We start from the raw sequence: 22,299 nt of genomic DNA on the forward strand, positions 1-22,299 counted from the left end.
ATTTTAAAAATAATAGATGTTACAGTAGAGGTTCCTGTGAACGTTGAGAGGGGCACCAAAGGAAGCAGGAGTGTTGGGATAAGACCTGAGCTGGTCCAGAAGGCTAGTCAGTGTCGGGAGTGATAAAACTGGAGGGAGAAACTCCAGGTAAAGTCTTCACAGATGCATGGGAGTTCGGAAGAATGTGGTGTATCTTGGAGTGCAGAACAATTTCTGGGAGCATCTGTATTTGCTGAAGCTTCATTTTAAGCATGTGGAGGTGGAGTGGGAATAGGACTGAAGAGAAGACAGAGTGGATACGGGCAAGAAGGGAAAGGGCTGGATTGGAGCCCAGGGAGTTGAGACCGAGTCAGTATGTAACAGGGTCGGGGAGAAGCCAGGGCAGCTGCACAGGAAGTCACGCAAATATACCTGCACTTCAGAGAGATAATCAGTAGTCCTATAGAGTATGGACTGGAGTGAGAAAAAAAGGCAGGAAAACAAAAAGATACTTATTTAGTGCTGAAAGGTAGGTTGTAGCAGGGGATACATGGTAGTGGATGAGGTAAGATTATGTGTGTGTATGAAGCTTGCAAACATTTTGTCAGGTGGAGGGAGCTTGAGAGGTGACTGGAGGCTGCAGAGAGGTGGTCTGTGAAGAGAGAAGACAAGAGAGGGAACGAGCTGGTAAGAGAGATGTAGGGCTTGCATGTCAGGCAGAAACCAGAAGCATCAACATCATCAACTCGTAACACTGGTGTCGTCTCATTACAGATCCAGTGAATTTATCCAGGAAAACAAGAAAATCCTTCATCAACAACTTCTTCCATGAAATAATTAAAAACAAACAAGATTTGCAAAATTTTGGGACAAGAACTAGAAGGTACCAGGCCTTAGAGAGCTTACTGTCCAACATAGAAATCAGATATAACAAATAACAACAGATTGTGATGAGTATCCAAGCAACAGAAATACATAAAATATGACTCAACATGGACATAATCATAACAAATGCGTATTTCTGTTCTCTGTTGTTCTGGGCCCCTATTCTTTATTAGTTTTTCTACTTTTTCTTAATTATTTCTGTTCTGTTGTATTCACTTCTTTTTATATTGAAGGTTAATAATAGTAGGACATGCACAGAATATTTTTTTAACAGGAACATCTATAAAGTTTTATAAGGATGGCTCCTTTCACCAAACAGAATGAGCCTCAAGTTATCTGATAAATACTAATGTTTGTCTGGCACAACTACTGAATCTGTTCAGATGATCCATGTCCTTTACACATTTTAGTTTTAAGCAAAAATGTTTTCATGTTGACATAAATAGCGCAACTCTGATTGTAAATGTAAGCTATTAATACTCTTCTCCTAAAATGTATTTTTAATCATGATTTCTACCTGGTGATGAAGGTAGTAAATTGTAAACAGTAGCTTAGTCTAGTAATATTACTATTTTATGGGTAAAATGTGTTGGAGAGTATAATTTCTCAATGTAATTTTTAACCCACTACGTTAATAGGCATAAAGTGAAAAAAATGAGATAATTTCACTAATATAGTTAGGAACATAAATCTGGAGCATCTTCTGACCTACAACCTTAATTCATTAATTAAATCACCTAGGACTTCCCTGGTGGCACAGTGGTTAGGAATCCGCCTGCCAATGCAGAGGACCCAGGTTCGAGCCCTGGTCCAGGAAGATTCCACATGCCACGGAGCAACTAAGCCCGTGTGCCACAACTACTGAGCCTGTGCTCTAGAGCCCGCGAGCCACAACTACTGAAGCCCGCGTGCCTAGAGCCCGTGCTCCGCGACAAGAGAAGCCTCCGCAACAAGAGACGCCACTGCAACAAGAGAAGCCCGCACACCGAAACAAAGAGTAGACCCCGCTCGCCGCAACTAGAGAAAGCCATGCGCAGCAACGAAGACCCAGTGAAGCCAAAAATAAATAATAAAATAAATTTATATTAAAAAAATTATAAATAAATAAATCACCTAGTTGACATGCATGTATAAAGTGCCTACTGTGTGTCATGCATTCTACTAGGTGCTGAAGATAAAAAGTTAATTAATCTCAGTCCTGCCCCACCAGGAGCTCACAATCTGTACAGGAAGAAAAACAACAGTTAATATCATACATCTTAAAGGGACACCCAGTCATTAATTGAACACACGCTTGTTAAGCACTTACTATGTGCTACGTCTCACATGACACTGCACTGTGGTTGCATGTGCAGGCAGAGCCTGGCCCTCAGGGCTCAGAGCTCCATCGGCAGCGATACTCTCACACCAACAAGTGCTTAAGGAGAACGGAATGGACAAACATCGACGTTTCAGGTGCGGAACTGCTCACGGAGCTGGAGTTTCCCGTGCTTCCTGAGGTTTCTGTGAAAGCAGGATGCCAGTACAGGGCAGCCCATTCACAGGCAGCCACCCACATAACATATGGCTGCTTCTAAATGAGCCACCTGTACTCTCCAAGGGACACCGGGTGACCACAAACAATATGTCACGCTCAAAGGTGGACACTTCTTTCAGTTTTACTGACAAAAACGAACAGATATGCATACAGACATCCATTTACATAAAGGGACACCCTGAAGTACAATGAAATGAGTTTGGCCAACTGTACATCACAGTTAATTACAAAGAATGTAATTCAATTATTGTCGGAACATATTGCAAGACAGAGTGGTAGTTTTTCATTTTTCTTTTTTGCAGCAGAATTTAAAAAGTAACTTCTCTTTAAAGGTCTGTGTTCTTTGTTTGTTTTTGTCCGGGGATAATATGTCTAAAAAATAAAACTCAACATGTTTTTATTCTAAACTTTGAAAATCACAAATTGCTTAAAGTACCTTAACTATTTTAAGCATTTGATTAACTATTGTTGATTCTTTAAATTTTAGTTTATAGCCCTGAGGATCTTCAGGGCCAAATGCAAAGTTAAGAAGAACTGAAATCCTTTACAATATATAATTATATAATTTGATATAACTTGAGAGCAAAACAGGGTAGAAATTAAAACCAGATTGAATATAGGTTTTGATAGCTTATGAAATTAAATATCAATATAAGTAGAGCCAATAACTAGAACAAGGTGGGAAATGAGAAACTTCTATGTGTATCTATCATAAATACCATAATTGAAATATATTGTAATATATTTGCATATTTTTAACAATAAGACGCTTTCAATGATGATTTTTTTAAAAGAAACTTGAGCATTCCTGTCAAATTGATTTATATTATTATTTTACCCATAGAAGAACTTTCAGATTTTTCTCCATATTGCTTAGGAAAAACTAAATCCATTAAATGAAACAGTGGGAAAATTGGAGGAGGAAAATTAGGAACACATCAATAAGTTATTTTTAAAACAGTCGTTTACTAGTAGTATAACATATAATTTTAATGTCCAGTGTCTCAAACTCCATGTTATCTATGTTTGCATTTATTTGTTTTTATATGGCAATATCCAGATGGACATCATACCTTTTTTTACTTTAATAGAGAAATACAAGCTGATGCTCATTTACTATTTTCGCCCATGGACCTCAGCGTCTACTATTTGCTTAGGAACCAAATGAACGGACTGGGCCCTGACTTTAGATGTCTGTCTCCATGAAGATGGACGTGAACCTGAAGGGGAGGGAAGCAGCACGTACAGAACACCTGCTCTCTGCACCACTCGGTGTGTCAGGCACTTTCATCTACGCTCTCTCTCTTAATCCTGGAAATAATCTTAGAAAATCACAAGATCCTAAGCAAGACAGACTGGAGAGTTTGTCACAGCCGAAATAAATGGTGGCAGCACAGAGAAAGTCAAGCACACACGTCAAGCAGTTGAATAAGCACAGAATCAAGATGACGATTCCCGCTACAGAGGGTGTTCCCTCTGCCGCTTTTGAAGCGGTCCCTCCCTCTCCCACTACTCAGTCTCCGTTTCAGGAGGAACTCCCCCCAGCACCGGATGTGCCCACCCCAGGGTCCTCCAGCCGTTCTCACTGAGACAGGAACGGGGGAACTAAGACACTTCCTGACAAACTATAGAAGACGAGGTACCTAGTCTCTTCTCATCCGCTAAGGAAGGGTCACTTGATTTAGCCGAAAAAGGAATGAAAATCATTTTGAAATGTCCCATGGGGGGCTTCATTTTTCTTCACTTATAAAATAACTGTTACATTTTATTTTCCGCAGAAAACTTTCCACATTGGATCAAGAAACATGTCAAGTTTACCCACACCAAATGAACCTCACGCTAATCCCCAAGAGATTATACTGGAGGCAGCACTTGACAAGAGTCCTGATCCCCCAAGGACTGTTCTTTCCTCTCTTTAGTTTGTGTTTCTACTCATGGCACAAAAAAAAAGTCTGGGAGGAAGGCAAAGTCACCCCTACTGGCTGATGTCTAAAGACCCCAAGGGGAAGAAGGTGAGTGAGTGATGAATGAAAGGATCCCCGCTGGAGAGAGGCTGAGAACGTCGTAATCAGATGGCCAGGGGCCCGGGGCGTGAGGACCAGTTGGAAAGGATGGAGGATCAGGGGAAATACTTGCAAAATACCGTCCTAGACTCAGTCCATCCTCAGATCACGTGCCTTAGCCTGTCCTTTTCAGTTTCCAAGTGCTCACTATACAGAGTGATGCTTCTTTCTTTCTGCCCCCATATTGTGGAGATTTTTATAAGAAAAAGTAAAAGATTTATGAAAACACTTTGAGCCCTTCATAAGTACACTCTATAAATATAAAGGATTACCAATAATACTTGGATTTATTGCTGCTGTTATTATTCACATTGTTACTTTTATTATTCTACAACAAATACAATGTAATTGTCAAACCACATGCCAGAATGTTCTACCTCAAGCAATGCGGTGAGGACATCAATTCCTAATATGTGACAGCCACAACAAGACAACTGCTGGCCCATCACAGCAGAAGGAGGTAAGAATGCAGTTCCTCGTTTTCTACAGCTCATTCTTTCAAGGACTGTCTGTGTGAGTGACTGCCGTCCATCAGCCTAACTGTGACTTGTCATTGCCAGCCCGTGCATTCACCCAGCTCTCTCCTGGGACACTAGTAACACGAGCTACCTAAATTAGCTCCGGGGCAGCCCCAAGCCCGGCTGAGACAGAACGGGCTCCCTGGGACTTCACCACAGGGGCTGTGAAGCTTCACCTGCGCTAAGCATCACAGAGAGTTCAGGAGCAAAGTCCAGACGCATAAGAAAGCCAAGTGTGCAGCCAGATGATTCTGTGAGCCCCACAAAGCCCATGGATGCACTGTCTTCCCAATCGGCATCACTTTCTTACCTCCTCACTCTTCTCAAAGATGCTCACACTCCCCACTCCTGGAGATAATCTCTGACTCCATCTTTCCACTGCTCCCAAACCACTCTCCCATGTCTTGCAAAAAACCTCCCTCCTGACCCTCACCTGCTGGTGCACATCTTCCTCACCTCCTGCTGAGGGTCGACCTGGCCTTCTAAGAGACTTCCTGACGGGATCGCCTACAGGACCCAGGAAATACCCATCTAGTTACGATCTTGTCACGTCCTGTCACCCACCACTGCCTCAGCATGCAGGCTGACTGCCCAACTGTGCCCAAGTACTGTGCATCCTCCAAACCATGCTCATCCTCCAGGGTCAAGTTCAGAGCCTTCCTGCTGGGGCTTCTAGCTATTCCTCCTGAGCGCTCTTCATCCTCCCTGCATTTGCTATGAATCCTACCACAGAATTTCTGATGACTGGTGTGCTGCAAGTTTTTTAGTCTTCAATGTTTTCTTGTGCATATAGTTCATTTTTCCATCTAAAAACTCACCTCCTTGAAGACAGGGATAGATTAGTGAATTCTGTTTACTGCATCACCTAAGTAAGCACACAAGTTAAAATAGAAGCAGTGAATATATTTATTTACTATGATCCATTGATGCTTATTTTAATTCTAATTTGTTAGTAAGTGACTTTGATTCAAATAAACCATTAGGCTTCTAATGATTTCCAAGTGTTATGAAAATACAAAATTCACTGCTTGTCCACATATAAAAAAATCGGTGAACTGGCTTTCAAAATCATGAATATAAATGCATGCCTTTCGAACTTTAATACTTTTCTGATTTTTACAAAATTTGGGAGGATTTTAAAATAGCTTTCGATAAAAAATATGCAGTTAGGAAAATTTCAGAATGTATTCAGCATTACTGAACAAACTTAGAATGGAGGGTAGACAGACACATTTCTCCATAAACGTTTTTTCCAAAGAGGGAATCCCATCAGTTCTCATTATACATCATTACCCTCTCTTAGGAAATGCTAGAATTTCCAGCTAAGTCCCGAACTATTTTTATTACTGATCGCAAGAGCACTGAAACCTCCCTCATCTGTTCAAACTCAACCCTCAGAGCCATCCTCATGCCTTTCTTCATCTCATTTACAATCCACTTCATCACTGAGTCCTGGAAACTGAGGGTTTTAAAAAACATCTGTCATTTATATTTTTACCTTTACCACCTTGTTCTTACAGTCATTACATCAGAATTAGATCACACAATGTCCAATAAGTAAATTCTAACTTCACTTGCATCTACAATCAGTGTTATATATTGTAGCAAGATTAAAACCCTAACACCAAATATCAAGTGATGTCAAAGTCCCATTATCCATAAATAAAGTCCGTCCGCCTCTCTCCTACTATGAAATCCCCCCTTCCCCATTGCTCCGGCTCATTAAACAACAGTCACCGGGTCCAGGAATGTTGGCGTGGCTCTCTGGTCCTCTTACACTTCATGCTGGAGCCCTCAGTTACCCAATTGTTAAGGGCATTAAAGGGTAAACGTTCTTAAAATCATCACAAGAAAACTTTCACACCCCTTTCAACAGTTAAAATATCCTTTGATTTTTTTCATAGAATTTCAGAACTGAGTGTCCAAAAACAACTACTTATTTACAAAAGACAAATATGGTCTGTGATATGACAAATCCAACAGCTGGCTGGTGACAGAGTTGGGACTCATGCTCCTGGTCTCCAGAGACTCAGGAAAGTATATGTTTCACCTCACATCTCACTATCGGGTTAAAATACTTGACAGTGCATGCACATTCCTGGAGTTTGTTACTGAATGGTGTTAAGTGTATCACTCTCAAGTCTTCGCAAATGTGAAGCTGAATATTCCAGATGCCTTAATATGTTTTCATATCCCCCAGGCTAACTGCCTAGTGTTGGAATTTGACAGACATAATTATTTCATAACAGTATTTTCTGGAATGTTTACTTAGTAAAAAACAAAAACAACAACAAAATGACCTCTCATTTGATGATGCTGTGGAAATCTGAATAGCATTCAAATGTCCTTATGTCAAAATTCATGAAGTTGAGAAAATAATAATTTTGAATCTGAATAGACTTCATGCGTGTTTTCCTTTTAAAGAGTCATTAAGAATGCTATAATGCATGTAAGAAAAATCAAAATCAGACATAAAGTGACCCATGATCCATTACCCAGCACTTCCCTTCTGACAAGACATCAAAGTCTCTCTGAGATTCCTATCTTCCCATGAATGACTCTTTGCAAAAACAATGTATCTATGACTTTGACTAATACAATAATTATTGCTTTTTATTTCCCCTAAAGAAGACTGGAAAAAATTCTGTCATCACTCTTCCCATAAAATGTTAAGATTTTATAGCATTTGGTGATATCATCTGTCAGCCTTCATTTTATTTCACACTCAAGTCATATGCTTTTAGTTTAATCCTTGTAATTAAATCATTTATGTCACTCTTCTCTGAGTCCTTTTGTCTTTCTCAAAGAATTGGTGACCAACAATATATTTAATTCTGAAAGAGGAAAATAGATAGCAGTGTGTATCAACTGTTAAACTGTCACAAAATATAAAGAATTATGAATTACAAAATTAAAAAAACAGCCCACAAAACTAAACTTCATAGAAAATGATGAAAAGCTATGTCGAAGCAGTTCCTAGACCCACCAGCATGCAGGGGCTTTCACAGGGCTTGGAGGACCATGACGTGGGTCACCAGGGTGACCTGCGATACCAATTAGGCAACTCTCACATTGACACAGAAGCAAAGCATCTCATGGTTTCACTGGAATTTTTAAAAAACACTGTGAACACTTATATTTTAGTCTTTGTGATGTTATACATGCTAAGAAGGGAGCAAGATGATAAAATATCCAGTTAGAAGGCAAGCAACCCAGCCTGTATGCCCATCTATACCTCGAATTTGCTTTTGACACCAAGTAAGTCGATTAAGCATCACCTGTGTCACTTTCCTTTGTTAAATAATCATAATAATATTTTGCCTTTTCCTCCCCATGAAAAATGGATGCAGATTCATGTCCTGTGTTTACGGCAGCCTCCCCGTGGGGTAGCCACAGGTAGGAGGGGTTTCAGTCTCCAGGTAAAGCAATGACTCAACCCTAAGCCTCACTTCTTAAAAATGCTATCAAGTTTGGCCTCAAGTATTTTCTTAATGATGTTTTACAAGAATTACACATTTATTTGGATGTTTATCTTAAAATGTACCCATAAAAATAAAACTTTCTAAGGCAAACCATGAATTGTATGCTTGTATTGGGAACTGGGAACTGGTTTTTTATTCGCCATTCCCTGAGATGCTTTCCTCTTTGTAAAATGTCCACCTTGTTTTACAGTAAATACAGAGTTCTTTGTAGGGACTAACAGACTGCCTCTCTCTATATTGGACTGCCTTTTCCACTGTGATATTTCCACTGAAAGCCATTCTATTTTGAAAAGTGTATTATATACAACATGATTCTACAGGCTTTCTTTTCTTGTAAAAGCAGAGTAAAAATGCGATTTTCAGAATTCCTACAAGAAGGTGTAAGCTTATAAAAAAATGTATGGAGATGGCTTGATATTTTGATAGGGGAGCTTTCCAATAATGCAATCACATAAGCATATGGTCATATGCCAGTCACATCACTGACTTTAAACCGTTTTCTCTCTTTATTATACCATCCTTTTCATAGCACAATAAATTCTGAGTATACAGTTTAATTTTCACTTAATATATACACCTTTTAAAAATATCAGTTTGGGGGCTTCCCTGGTGGCGCAGTGGTTGAGAGTCCGCCTGCAGATGTAGGGGACACGGGTTCGTGCCCCGGTCTGGAAAGATCCCACATGCCGCGGCGCGGCTGGGCCCGTGAGCCATGGCCGCTGAGCCTGTGCATCCGGAGCCTGTGCTCCGCAACAGCAGAGGCCACAACAGTGAGAGGCCCGCGTACCGCAAAAAAAAAAAAAAAAAAAAAAAAATATCAGTTTGAAGCCTATTAAAAATTATCTTTTTTTTCTTCACAGGTGAGAGTTGCTATGTAGTACTTGATTCATGGGAGAAGTGTTCCAGTGATAACCCCCAAACTAAAATAAATCTAACCTAGGTATAGTAAAGTTAGAAGTACACAACTCATTTTTTTCCGGGAATAGACTTATTCACAAAATAACTGCCTATTATTTTATAACACTTTTATAAAATTACCTACTAGTTAACTGTGGAAAAACAAATAATACTAATAGCATTTTCCCAGCAGTTTTATCTGCTGAATTTAAGAACAATTTCTTGCTCCATAAACCTCTATTTACAAATTACACATTAATACTCTAGTGTCACACAAGCAGACACCAGAGCAGCAAGACATGTTTGCCACAATTTTCATCTTCATTGAAGTGAAATAAAAATCTGTTGTGTGGACTCATGTGCAAGCCGGTTACTTTCTGGACCTTATTCCATACTTTCCCCTGATTTGCAGCACGACTATAAATAAGTTTTAAAACTACTCATTGAACCAAACATTGTTTTGACATGACTTTCTAGAACATGAAGACTGAAAATGTGATAAATGCTATTCTTGGAATGACATGGTAGATTTTATTAGATAAACAGCAATGCCTGCACATATTACAACCACGGCTTTCTGAGAAACTTGCGTATGTCTTTGCTATTTATAAACCTGGATTCGAGAACGTGCTTTTATAACTGCCACTTAGCTTGTACAGAACTTCCAAAATCTACTTGTCAAAAAAAAAGCAGTTATGAAATGAGCATATCATTGTGCACTTAAATCTCCTTCATAGTCGGGGAGGTAAAGGTGTCAGAAGAATCTCTATCAGAAATAGGCAGATCTCACCACACACACAAAAAAGTAATTATGTGAGGCGATGGTGGCATTAAACAAACCTTACGGTAATCATCTCACAATTTATACATGCAGCAGATCAACACGCTGCTCACCTAAAACTTATTATGTGCCATTTATATTTCAGTAAAGCTGGGGAAAAAACCCCCAAAGAAATATGGTGACTCCTGATGTAACTGGGTGGGGATGGGCAGGAGGAGGGACACCCCCAAAATTACATCCACCCACTTAGGATGTCAACCATTATTAGCTAGCTAGATAACTAGCTCTTGTTATCAAGCCATGATTTCAAGGTCTTCAAATTTCAGCTTCTGACTTAACTCTATTCTTTACCATCAGCAGCTCTGTTTTCCCGTAATTGATGGCTCACCCTGCCCGTGCATACTTCATGCTTGCAATATTTGTGACTTGTTTTGAAGCGCGAAGGTGACAGTGCTTAGTATTTCATTATTGGCCTTGAGGATATATTCCTACCCAGAGTAGTTCACTCATTTATAATGGCGTGTTTAATGCTGGTGTCATTTTAACTCTATCAGCATGTTAATAAAATTGCAATGACAGCTGCATAACTGTGGCTCTGGGCTCTTACTTCCGCTTCCCAGAATACGCTGTGGGTAGTTCCGAATCAGTCAGGGCCACATCACCCACCTCCGCCCCTTATCAGCTGGAGAAAACAGTGTGAACGGGGGGCGGGGATCCCTGAGGCTGGAAATGAGGGGCCATCTTGGGAAATGGACACATTCTTTTCTCCCAGATTCCAGTTGTAGGGGACTTGGAGGTTTCTCTAGTCTAGGGTGCTTATCTTAGATAATTCAGGGTTGGGTGCAGGGTAACCATTTCAAGAGACTGAAGAATGGAAATTAACCAGCCATGAGAGATTTGGCTGTGGGGAAAGCGAAGTCCTAGTTTTCCTGTCCCCAGACAGAACACCATCATCTGCAAATTATGCAGCCCAGGCGCTGGGCAGGTCTCTGGACTCCAGGCTGTGTGCTTTGCTGTTCGCAGAGCTGCCTAGTGCAGCTGCGGAGGGCGTGCCCTGAGACCCTGACTTTCCAGGATAAGCACTTCCCCTCCTTTGTAAACAATAATACGCACAAAGGGGCCGTATGGACCAGTGGCGGCTCTGCCCTTCAGGTCTGCATGCTCACCTCCAGCCTCTTAGTAGTTCTTTGAAACGTTCTTCCTCGTCTATCCCCTCAAGCTTCTTTTTCTTCAGAGTTTTAGAGATGTCCCTGACCGTGGGTTCCCCACTCTACAGTCTATATTATAAAAGTCTGAAACAGAAAAATGAGGCTTGCAACAGCCAGGGGGGTTAAGTCACCCCAGGAAAGCTAGCAGGCTGCCTCCTGAAGGATGACTTTGTAGGATCAGACACGTGGTTCTGTACCCAAAAGAGATTCATCTCATGGGGGACTCTAGTGACTTAAGCACAACGCCAGAATTCCAATTCCCTAATTGAAAACAATAAATGGAGTCAGTCCATGTACTGGAATCCCTATGTCAACACAAATAAGTCACTGTCTTCCTACTGGGAGAGCCACACTGACACCCCAGTCACACTGAGAATATTGCCTGATAACCACAGAATCAGAGCAAGGGACTTCAGTTAAATAAAGCCAATGGACCTGAAGGGAGGGCAGCCTAATTAATCCACTTCCACCACAGCACTGGTTTCCCAGGGGGATAAGACTCCAGCATCTACTTGCTTAGTCTTCTATGCCAAATACATCTTGAGGGGTTACCAAAGAACTTCCATTTTTAAGGTCCATCTGTCTGTTCTTCTGTGACTACTGACTACCCCACACCACCCTCCCAAGGCATCCCTCCTTTTTCTTTTTGTTTTTAAAAGACATATAGTATTTCAATCTGACCACTCCATTTATAAGTAAAAATAAGTCCATATTTCTGCTCCATCCCATTATGTGTAAAAGTCAGCAAGTAGCTTTTCTCCTTTACTCTCAGGTCACTCGTGGGTGGCAAGAGCACAGACAGAGCTGTTTGGGGCCGTTATCATCCTCTTCTTTCAATCCCACACTTGCAGTAATTTCATTCCTCCAATATTACTAATGGCTCTGCCTTAATGTTGACCAATACCCCTGATCAGCTTTCAGTGGCTTCCATAATCAGGTTCCCGCAGCTCCTTTGTCTTCCTTTTTCTCCTCATCATGCATCTTCCACTCTATTCAGACTTTCATATTCATTATCTCATGAGCTCCAAGATCATATTCTACTCTCCGCATCTTTACTCAAATCTGCCTCCTTCCATGCAAATCTAGGTCAACTCAATTATCATTTGTTAAGTGACTATGGAGGTGATACAAAAGATCAAGTTAAGATTCCTCCTCTTGAAAACCTCACCCCTTCTGTTGGTAAAAACAAAAGATTAGAGACAAAATGCATGGGGTAGGGAGCGTGGGAGAGGCAGGTGATTCTGCTCCAGAAATCTGGAGCAGAACAGCCTTTATACAGAAACTGGCATTTAACTGCAATCTTAAGGGATGAGTCAAAGGGCATCTAGCAGGAAGGAAAGAAAATTCTGGAGGCCTCTAGGGTGATTCCAGCTTTCAAGGATCTCTCATTGCTCTGGAAAATTATATTTGCCATCATCACAAATAAATAAATATATATAATATGTGTCATATATATTTCTAACTCTTGGGGTACTAGGATCACATACCATCATCGAGGAGCTACAGTTTCTTTGGAGAAAAAGAGCAAACTCATATAAAAATGAAATGTATTAGGGGTCAAATACAGCAATACATTAAGGGTCAAAATCAAAAGATTTTCATCTTTGCATCAACGTAGTGCATCAGGAGATGGATACATTACGGTCACACATATCAGTTTGGGCCCTGAACTGATTTCTATGGCACCCCCTGCTGAGCCATCCCATAGTTGAGAACATGAAGCTGCAGCCACATTTCCACGGACCGGTGTTTCACAAGTGCTGCACGTGACTATCCTAAGTCATTTATCTGTGAACGGGAACCATGGCTTCTGCCTTCTCTGTTTCAATATAGTGCTAAACATTCAGTACACAAATAATACACGGTACAGTCATTGATCAATCAGCAAACAGACACACCAAGATGGCCCAGAGAAGGTGGTCTAAAATACAGTTCTTTTACGACACCCCCAAACAGCAAGAATATTTGTTCAAGTGTGACTGATGTTTTGCTTGCTCCTCTCTACTTAAATCAGTAAGAGTCACAACCAGAAAGTCCTGTGGGAAACTGTTTCTGAAGAGTGACTATTCTGGGAACATCCCTGTGGAACTCTAAAGGGGTCAATACATTTTTTAAAGAATTCTGAATTCAAAAGGTAATTTTTTTTTTAATTTCCAGAACTACTTTTCTGTAAAAATATTTGCTGAATTATTTAGAAGACATAGCAATCCATTGTCAATATGATTTTTCCTGATATTTAAGAGCTTTACAATCACTGGGATACCAAAAAAAAAAAAAAAAAAGAAAGAAAGAAAGGTTTATGCTAAATAAGGTGAAACTCTTATTGGCCTGAGACAGCTCTGCAGAATCTTAGTGCTCCATGGAATACAGCTTGAATAACAATGATCCAATCTAAGCTTTTAATATTTTAGATCAGACATCTGTGCGAGGTACAGAGGGGAATAAAAAATGAATACCCATTGTCCCTGATCTAAAGAGCTTATGGGTTATGCTTCCACTTGACATAATTGTAGGCTCAGAAGACTATCATCTGTTATGAAAATGGACAAATCTGTAATAAAAAGCAGTGTTTTCCAATGGAGGTAAACTTTTCCTATTGTATGTTGCTCTAACGTACTACTCAGAAATCAGCAGTTGCTTAATAAATGTTTACTAATATATTTATTCCTACTTGTCCCAAAGATGCCTGGCTTTTCTTCCTTGCCAATGTCTTTACATATATAAATATCAGTCAATAAATATGGAACTCATCAAAGTGGGATCATCTAAAATATTTGAAAATAAGGTCATCAACAGTTCTGGCCCTTGTTTAGAAGACCTGGATTGGCTCCCAGCTATAACACCCCATAGGTAAAAGCCTCAGCAAACCACTTACAGATTTGGAGACTGAGTTTCTAACTTACGAAGAAGAGTAAAAGGAGCTATTTACCGAGACCCAGAATTGCCAAGATGGTGAAATTAGAAGGTATTGGGTAGTATGCTCTAGATATTAAAGGATATACAAATATGATTTGTACTCATTTGAAAAACTTCAAGATGTTTATTAAGCTATATATTTACTCTGTTGACTTTTTCTAATCCACTTGTGTGTAGATTAATTACAGATTTGAAACATTTAAATATGAATGTTTCCTTCAGTAATGCAATTAACGAGCAAGAGGCAATTACGAAATCTTCTGAAAATAGTTGAAAGTGCCTTCAAATAGTCTTAAGTTTTAATAATTGGCTGAAAACATTTTACAGCCATTCACTATTTCCAAACCATCTTTCGGAGATGAAGATTTGATTCAGGTATTCAACCACACTGTGGGAGCTTGGGATTCCTTAAACTTAATTACCGAGTGTTTAAACCTAAGAATTTCATGTGAAGCCAATAATCGTTTGATTATAGCCACCAGCAGCATCAGTGCTATATTACAAATATCTTTTCCCATCTGGCAGTGTGTTCCAGCTCCAGGACAATCCTGGAAATAAGACTTGCACCTGGGTAGCATCTGTGTTATTGTAGGTGGAGGAAAGAGGAAAAACAGGCAGAAAAGATAGTTACTCCCATCAAATTGATTATACTAAGAGCTAAATAAATGGAAACCGTCACCAACATTTCTTTCTTCTACTTTTAGAAAGTCTGTGCTGCTATGTTATAAAAATAAAATCCATATAATTGGAAAGTGCTCATAAACAGATCCACAGCTTCAAGGTTTCTCAAAGTTACTCAGAGAAACAGGAGAAGCAGCAAAGGTCCTCACAGTCTGGAGGGTGCCATGGAGAAACAGTGACAACCGTCACATGCTGTCTAGTAGGGGCTGAGAATAGCACATGGAAGCAATTCTTTTTTTTTTTTTTTAACATCTTTATTGGAGTATAATTGCTTTACAGTGTTGTGTTAGTTTCTGCTGTACAACAAAGTGAGTCAGCTCTACATACACATATATCCCCATATCCCCTCCCTCTTGCGTCTCCCTCCCACCCTCCCTATCCCACCCCTCTAGGTGGTCACAAAGCACCGAACTGATCTCCCTGTGCTATGCAGCTGCTTCCCACTAGCTATCTGTTTTCCATTTAGTAGTGTATATATGTCCATGCCATTCTCTCACTTTGTCCAAGCTTACCCTTACCCCTCCCCATGTCCACAAGTCCATTCTCTACACCTGCGTCTTTATTCCTGTCCTGCCCCTAGGTTCTTCAGACCACTTTTTTTTTTTTTTTTTTTTTAGATTCCATATATATGTGTTAGCATATGGTATTTGTTTTTCTCTTTCTGACTTACTTCACTCTGTATGACAGACTCTAGGTCCATCCACCTCACTACAAATAACTCAATTTTGTTTCTTTTTATGGCTGAGTAATATTCCATTGTATATATGTGAAAGCAACTCTTCTTGACGAGGGAAGGTGGGCATGATACACAGAAGAAGTTACAACCTCTAATTTCAATCCCATCACATGTTTTTAGGGTATATGGACTTTCTTCACTGCCATTTGGAAAATAAAGGGGATGTAAGAATTCTGGAAACAGTTCTGTAACCCCCATCTCACTGATAAATAAATAAAGTGACTATAAATTCCAGCAGGCTTGAATTTGCTTCTGGGTATCTTTTGCACAACCATGAAAGGATAGGAATGAGTGCTCATAAATCAAGAATTACTCTCCTTGGAAATCGTCAGAGGGAAAACAGGATGCGGTAACTAGGGTTGAAAAAGTACTGCAACGTAACGTAGAAGTCTAACATGATACCTTTCCTATGAAGTAGCTGTGAGCTTAGCAACCTCCACACTTGGGCGGCCCTGAGGATAAGGTCATGAAGATGCACAGAGGAGAGAGGACAGCTCTCGGGCCAAGGTTTTAGCTCTTTGCTTACAAGCCATTGGAGGAAGCACGATTTGTCAGATAGGCCAAAGCAACAAGGGAGGGGGACCCAGGTGTGCATCACAGGAAACTCAGAAAGGTTCCCAGAGCTTTCACATTATCTTCCTTCTCATGTGCCCATGTTCCTCTAAGGCTGTAAGACCAGTATAAAAACTGGGAGGTGTGTGTTGACACATCCGAGTAATAAATCAAAAATTGATGAGCATTTGATGGAAAACCCGCAGTAGAAGAAAAAAGAGATCATGGCGGTTTACATTTTATCTGTAATCAAAGCAAACTGGTTTGACAAGAACTCTCTGAAACTTTTTTGAGTATGAAATTCTGAAAAGTAGAATTCTAGTAAACAAAAGTTGTAATTATAAATTTATTTTGTAATATAACTGCAGTAATTTCTTTGCACATGATATAATTAGTATGCTTTCAATCCATGGAGCCTTTTAAATGGTTATTTTCATGAAAGTGAAATGTGGGTTTTCTCATCCTGTCCATGGGACTATAATTCTATTTTTGTCAAAAGGATTATAATTCTTCAACTGTAATTTCACCTACCAAGGGGGATTTGAGGCAATTAATCCTCCTTTAAGGCACCTGGGTTAGCTTTATGTCTGGGATAGTTATTATATTTTTCAGGCCTTCATTTGCTTATCTGTCAAATAAAGGAATCAGTCTTGATAATCACTAATAGACTTTCATGCTCAAAAATCTGAAATTTTTAATTTCTTATGTCATGGTATTTGGTATCACAAAGATTTTTAATCATCAGGTTGGTGAAGGATTGGACTGTCTTGTATATTTTAAGCATTTTAGCTAATTTATTACTTAATTTTAATTAATAACCTATACCAAATAACTGTATTTTTTACTTTATTTTTCTGGAACTAAAAATGTTGAAAATGACAATTATCACACGTCCAACTTCTCTTTGTGAAAGAACAATTCCTTCTCCTCCTTTGTTTTACCCTCCTCTGTCTTCTTCATATTCATCTTTTTTTAAAAAAAGGCATTTTCCATATTGATTTATATTAATTATATTAATGGGGGGCCACTAAGAACACGGCTTAAAACTGTGAGCTACAGACCGAATCCTGGTTCCACTGACTCAGACACCTGGTGTCCTGGACACACACTCCAATTACTTGTGTTTAGTTTTCTCAGGAGGAAATGAGGTGATAAGAAAGCACTTACAACATAGAGTATATATACACACACACACCTATATGTGTGCATGTGTGTATCTATATGTATAAATTATTATATTTTACACATACATAATCTATATTACATAATGTATGGAATCGCATATGTGTATGTATAGATAGATAGATATATTAGAAAAGTATTGATGTGTTGCAGGCATTCAAAGACTATTACTATTAATTATATCATTCATTTTAAATCTTTCATATATTGTCTATGAATTTTTGCCAATGTGCATTAAATCACACACACAATAATTTTAACCCTAATATCTCTTTAAGTCAAGCATTTTTTTTTTTTTTTTTTTGTGGTACGCGGGCCTCTCACTGTTGTGGTCTCTCCCGTTGTGGAGCACAGGCTCTGGACGCACAGGCTCAGCGGCCATGGCTCACGGGCCTAGCCGCTCCGCGGCATGTGGGATCCTCCCGGACCGGGGCACGAACCCGCGTCCCCTGCATCGGCAGGCGGACTCTCACCCACTGTGCCATCAGGGAAGCCCAACCCTAATGTCCCTTAAATGTCATAATATTTTCTTTTCAGGTACAGTCATGTTATGAAAATACTAATACTTCTAAATAAATATGTTTCAAACTCTTACTTCTGATAATGTGTCTAAATTTACTGCCCGCTCAACAGTGCAAAGAATTAAACAGCAATCCAAAACACAGGAGGGTGGCCAGGAAAAAAAATCAGTATGTAAAATGTATCATATCAGCAAAGTAACAGATGTATCCTGAGAAAATAAAAGTAAAATGAAACGATTAAGTCGTATGGCACTTACTAGTATAGGTGAGCTGAAAACCCTGGCCAGTGTCAGACCCGTTGGAGTTGAACTCCAGCCACAGGTGGTTGGAGGTGCTGTTCAGGATGAGCCCCGTCAGCTCATTTTTACTGAAGGCCCCCAGCGGACGTGATGAACTATCTCTTCCATCGTAGACCTGAGGAGAATTCACAGCACGAGTCCCCTTATCACTTAATTCTGTTTGTATGTTAGCAATTCTAACAAGAAATCCAAATGTTCAAAGATACGATTTTATACAGTACTTTAAAAAGTGACACAGTTTATAGAAAGCTGAGTGGATGGAAGACACACTGGCAAACAACCTTTTTTCTTTAAGTTTTATCTTTACCGTTAACATTAAAGACAAAAGATTCCATTTGTGCCCAGATCATTTTATCTGCATCAAGCTGAATATTCTCTCTGTGTTTATTTAAAATGAAATCATCATGTATTTGCATTTCCAGTTTGCATGGTCCACCATTTTTCCTTCCCTCACAATCCACTTACAAAGGTTGGAAGGATGTGTCATAGTTCAGTGTGAATGTCTCCTCCTCCATCCAAATGTGTTACAAGTCGAGGTGCTGAAACCTTGTCACATTTTGTAGCCCCTGAGCCTGCGGTGACTTTAATTTTGAATTTGTTGTAGCAAAGGAATCCTGTTATGTCCGATATTAGAGAGAGAGGTCATCTTGCTCTGAAGCATTTTGGGACTGACTCCATTTTCCCAGGTGGTTGTATAGTCTGGGTGGATACCCCGAACATTTGGAAGGCAAGTGGACCGGGCTTGGTTCTGAGCAGACATCACGGGTAAGGGACACGAAGTGATGACTTCCCAGGTCCACACTGGGAGTGCAGGGTTGCCAATCACATTACCCCAGTGGAGACTGCGTCAGACAGTTTTAAGGCATAGGTACTGGGGGGCGTCCCACAGTACACATTCCTAATGCCAGAACAAACAGTGTTCACGTTCTAGAGAATTTAGTTTTGAGCCCCTCACACTCCCTCTAAGTGGTCAAGACTATAATCCTTCGTGGGAAAGGTTCATCCATTTGCCTCTTGAAACCACTGCAATGGTTCATGGCAAGGAACTGATGGTATGGATAAGGGCTTTTTAGAAGAAAGAATGAAAATGTATCACATCATACTGGAGAACATCCAGTTCTTTTCAATAAAAAAATACCTTATCTAAATAAAGTATATCAAAGTCCCTGGTAGCCTCCCCCATATCTGCCTACTTCTCTCACTTCTTTTCCTTCTCACACAGATTAATTCTTACTTTTCTTCTCCTGCTCTTCTCTAATGCATATGTAAACCATGAATGCTGCCTGAGACACAAATTCACATACTCCTAAATGGAGAAAACACACTTAGAAGAATTAATTTTATGGATTATTTGATTTCATTTTAATTAAATATGCATATGCTCGAGTAGGAAAATCAAATACCCTATAACTTCTCATGGAAGCTAGCAACAAGCTAGTGTAGGAGAAATCATTGTTTGGCTTAACATAGATTCATTTGATAGTGAGGTTTCTGGCACCCAGATTATAAAGAGTTTTAAAATCCAGAGCATGCTGGCTCAAAAATAAAGTGTCCAGGCCTCTCCAGCAAGGTCTTAGGTTACTCCACATGTCATGTAATTCTCTGTGATTCATAGAAATCCATGGAGATGAGGGGGCATTAAAGGAAATAAACACACACTTAGGCTCGGTCCTCAAAGCTCTGAAGCATCTTCCACTGTCACCTCCACTGGTCTTAGCTTGTCTGAGTGCTGCTCCGAGATTTAATAGCTTACATGGACAGCGTCTAGCTCCAAGATCCTTATAGCTAGACCACTAAAAATGAACCATTGCCACACTGAATTATTAAGCATCTCTGGAAGAGTAATTCTGTCTTATTTATCTGCATCACCAGCAGTTAGCACTGGGCTTGACAGTAGAAATCTCTGAACGAAAAAGTAACTGACTAGTGGGGATATTATGTTGTCAGCTCTCGCAAGGTGAAAATCTGGATTCATGCTTCTCATGTATCACAAATGACAACCCAGATAGTATTGGAAGGCAAAAGACTTGATGTTTACTTCCAATTAAATTAGTAACAAGCGATTTTAGTTCAGCACAAAACCTCCTAGTTGTATATCCTCATCTACAAGCAGCTGGGATCAAAGTGTCCCTTTCAGTCATTAGGAAAAGGTTCCTTGGGTCATATGTTAATACAAGGCTATAACTATTTGCACTACAGACCCTCCTTGGAGCCTAGCACATAATAAATGCCATATGCTCCGAGTGGAATAGCCAAGGGAGCAGATAAGCACAGATTAGAAAACATCACAAGGAATCCTGGAATGACAACGCTGAAAGGACTAGGGAGATCATCCCCACTTTTACAGGAGCTACACCCGAGGGCTCTGTTTCCAGAACTAACCTCGCTTTCCATTACGTATCCCTATCATGACACTCTCCTTAGAGCTGTATTTCTCTTACACTTGAAACAAGCAAGCATCACGTTTATGCGGGGGAGGCTGTGTACATAAACTCTGGTCCTTGTTAATGGATCACACTACGTGTGTGGGGCGATGTAAGCAGCGTTTATGCTCAAAATTCAAGGTAGTCCCACTTGAAATGTTTTTAACTTTTTGATATTTATTAGCATATTCAATAAAAGGTATGTCTGCACAGCATCTAGGTTTTTCAGATGACTGACAGTTTCTCTGCAATTAAAGGTGGTAAGCAAGATGTTTTTTTGACTTTTTGTTATAATCAACAAGTTTAAACAGCATGCAATCACAAATGAAAATGATTTGCTTTCCATTCCAGTAATATGTATCAGTGTATATTTAATCCAGTGTCTCTAATCACTCGCCTGCACCAAAGTATGGTTAATTGTCCCTTAAAAGTTTGCCTGAAAGGCTTACTGACATCTAAATTTGAGGTTATCAAAGAATTCAGAAAACAGTTCTTTGATGCAAATTTACCTTTTTTCAGATCAGTGAGGATGTACTAGTTTCATACCTGAAAATCACTTCTTAAATCACAGCGACTCATACTGCCAGCATGAGCTTTCGAAAGACTATTACAATGAAAGAACAACTAGAATAAAACCTCTCTCCTAAATTATGACCTTGAAGCATAGTCAAAGGTGGACTTGGAGGAAGTGATGAGCACTTGAGTCTGGAAGCTTCTGTTGACCTGTGCACATAACGGAACCTACCAGCGACCCCACTTTATCCACTGAGCAGAGGACACACCTGGAGGGCACTAGGTTTCCCCTCTTAGCAGGCTCTTTGCATAGCTTCTTAATGCTCACAGCTTCAAGTGAGTCAAATCTACTGCGTCTGAGATGGAGCATTGTGTGTGTCCATGTAGACGTACATATGACTGAAAAACCCTAGAACTTTAGAAACGGGTGATATGTGACCCTCTCTTGCCATAAACAAGCCGTGTGGCCTGGACAAGTCGCTTACTTCCCAGTGGAATGAGCAGATGGATGGGCTGGATGACGGCCAGTGTTGGTCTTTGTTGCTCAAAGCCACTCTCTTTCAAGGCCCTGAGGCTCGGGCTACAAGTGCCAACTACTCAGCCCCTAGAGCCAGGGAGGTCCCCAGGTTCCTGAAATAGTCACAGGAGAGGTGGAAACTATTTCAGACGTCTTAGAAGTTTGGGGGCATTTGCAGTTGGAGCTCAAGGCAAGGCCTGGGTGCCCCTTGAACCCGTCCCCCTGCCTGTTTCCCTGGAGTCCATCTGGAACGTGAGTGGTGTGCTCCACCTGGAGCACTTCCCCGAGGCTCTGATGCTTTGAGTCATCTACTGCACTGACCCTTCAGGCTGGTCCCACGCCTAGCACACCTCGGAGTCCTGTGAACACAGCTCAGACTGGCTGAGTGAGATTCTGCCTCATCCTGGCTTGGCTTCTCCACATCAACCCTGCTTTGTGGTCCAGCAACAGTAGCAGGGCTTGAGTTTACCCTCACATCAAAATCCTTCTAGCTCTGAAGGATGCTCTGTCATGATCACATTTACAAATCAAGAGTGACCGTAGAAAGGGTTGGTCTGGGGATCCTGCAAGTTTTTTTTACAATTATTAGTATGTGCTAGGAACAATGCT

At 40.3% G+C, this 22,299-nt stretch overlaps 1 protein-coding gene across 1 annotated transcript in view; it reads right to left on the bottom strand.

The window, feature by feature from the left end:
- Positions 1–22,299, bottom strand: part of CSMD1 (CUB and Sushi multiple domains 1) — a gene marked incomplete at its 3' end in the record, with an annotated part of 1,728,858 nt that overhangs the window by 268,177 nt on the left and 1,438,382 nt on the right. The window contains exon 23 of the mRNA XM_082608811.1: positions 18,196–18,352. Within this exon, the coding sequence (XP_082464937.1) occupies positions 18,196–18,352 (157 nt within the window). The remainder of the gene's footprint in view (positions 1–18,195; positions 18,353–22,299) is intronic.

The sequence above is a fragment of the Mesoplodon mirus genome (assembly GCF_964341445.2).
Source record: "Mesoplodon mirus genome assembly, chromosome: 20".
NCBI classification, from domain to species: domain Eukaryota; kingdom Metazoa; phylum Chordata; class Mammalia; order Artiodactyla; family Ziphiidae; genus Mesoplodon; species Mesoplodon mirus.